This window comes from Nerophis ophidion, linkage group LG24 (genome assembly GCF_033978795.1).
Source record: "Nerophis ophidion isolate RoL-2023_Sa linkage group LG24, RoL_Noph_v1.0, whole genome shotgun sequence".
NCBI classification, from domain to species: Eukaryota; Metazoa; Chordata; class Actinopteri; order Syngnathiformes; family Syngnathidae; genus Nerophis; species Nerophis ophidion.
In genome coordinates this window covers 4,598,450-4,600,584 of record NC_084634.1, presented here as the reverse complement: position 1 = coordinate 4,600,584, position 2,135 = coordinate 4,598,450, and the positions used below count along the sequence as shown (strand labels likewise).

Sequence of the window (2,135 nt, the reverse complement as noted above, 5' to 3'; positions counted from 1 at the left end):
GTCAGAGCTCCGCCTTCTAACCCCGTCCTGGCCCCCGCCCCGCCTTTTATCGCCCCCACGCCCGTGGCGTCCTTACCCCCGGCGCCGTACGTGTCCCCCCTCCCCCCGCCGGCGGTGCCCCTGCTGCCCCCCCGCCAGACTGCTTTCCACCCCGTGCCCAACGGCCTCCTGCCCAGCGTCCCCGTGGCGGGCATCACGCCCTCGCAGATGGTCGCCAACGTCTTCGGCTCGGCGCCGCCCCCGCCCAACATCGCCGGCCCCTTTCTCAAGCCGCCCGTCCACCCGGCCGTCGGCAGCGAGAGCTTCAACGGCTCCGACGACTGGGCCGGCCTCTCTCACTTGGCCCCGCCCCCGGCGCAGCAGCAGCAGGAGGACGCCTTCGAGGCCCAGTGGGCGGCGCTGGAGGGCCGCTCGCGCCAGCGCGCCACGCCGTCGCCCACCAACCCCTTCTCCACCGAGCTGCACAAGACCTTTGAGATCCAGCTCTGATGACTGCGGCGACAAGGACAAGAAGACGCATGCTTCTGATTGTAGCGAGGGGGCGGGGCCTCTCCTCCTCAAGCAAGACAATGCCAAATCTTTATTTTTATGCATTAAGTATATTTTACATAGCTTGGACTCTTTTAAGCGGTCTGGTCAAAGGCAGAGAGAAGAAATCTATTCTAGATAAATATCTATAAGGTGTCACGTGAAGGGACTTTTGCTTTTATTTTGCTGTGACGTCTCCACTGTAAATAACATCTCATTGCAGCAACAATCATATGTTTTACTCCTTTTATGCTCGGGTGGCTTTAGGAACACAGCAGCGTGTCGTCTCTTTTTTTTTTTTTCCAATAGTCAATTCTTCCCAGGGAGTTTTGCACCAGCACTCAGGTGGTTGACTCGGAGTGTCGGCTTCTTCTCTTTTTTTTTTTTAAATCAAACCTGTGAATATAATCTGTCCGCGGATCTATTTTTCCATTTTGTAATTATTTCACAACTTTATTCCGACTTCTTGGGAGAAATGGGAAAGATAAAAGATTGAATAAATGATGGTGGCGGAGGAAAATCACTTTTCTGATCTCTTGGGACTGAAGTGGCATCCATTGGCTTATATTCATACATTGCACATAAATATGTATACTGTCTGTGTGTATATATATATATATATGTATGTGTGGGGAAAAAAAAATCACAATACTACTTCATCTCTACAGAACTGTTTCATGAGGGGTTCCCTCATGAAACAGTTCTGTAGAGATAAAGCAGTATTGTGATTTTTCCCACACATACATATATTGCGCTCTACCACGGAATCGAGCACTATTCGGCGGTTTAGCTCGGTTGGTAGAGTGGCCGTGCCAGCAACTTGAGGGTTGCAGGTTCGATTCCCGCTTCTGCCAACCTAGTCACTGCCGTTGTGTCCTTGGGCAAGACACTTGACCCACCTGCTCCCAGTGCCACCCTCACTGGTTTAAATGTAACTTAGATATTGGGTTTCACTATGTAAAGCGCTTTGAGTCACTAGAGAAAAAGCGCTATATAAATATAACTCACTTCACTTATTCTCTGGATAATCTTAATTAAAACATATATATATATATATATTTTGGATGAGTGTGTTCATGATTAATGCAATTTTTTTTTTGTTAAGGCATTCATTTTGACTGCCCTAATATATACAGTATACATACATATACAATATGTATATATATAGATATATATATATATACATACATATATACGTAAATATACATTATGTATTTATATATATATATATATGTATTTCTATATATGTATTTATATACATATGCAATTATATATATGTGTGTGTATATATATATATATATATATGTATTTCTATATATGTATATGTGTGTATATATATATATATATACATACATTATATTGGATGATTAAGTGTTTTCAGAATTAATGCAATAATTTTTTTAGTTAAGGCGTTCATTTTGACCACCCTAATATATACAGTATATATACATATACAATATACATATATACATAAATATACATTATGTATTTATATATATATATATATACATACATATATACGTAAATATACATTATGTATTTATATATATATATGTATTTCTATATATGTATTTATATATATGTGTATATATTTATATATAAATACT

General features: G+C 41.6%; 1 protein-coding gene across 5 annotated transcripts in view; it reads left to right on the top strand.

The window, feature by feature from the left end:
* Positions 1 to 1,051, top strand: part of numb (NUMB endocytic adaptor protein) — a 133,994-nt gene extending 132,943 nt beyond the window's left edge. For all 5 annotated transcript variants that reach the window (XM_061885679.1, XM_061885677.1, XM_061885676.1 and 2 more), the window contains one exon: positions 1 to 1,051. This exon is cut by the window's left edge and continues 122 nt beyond it. In XM_061885679.1, the coding sequence (XP_061741663.1) occupies positions 1 to 489 (489 nt within the window). In that variant the 3' untranslated portion in view covers positions 490 to 1,051.
* Positions 1,052 to 2,135: the final 1,084 nt, after the last annotated feature.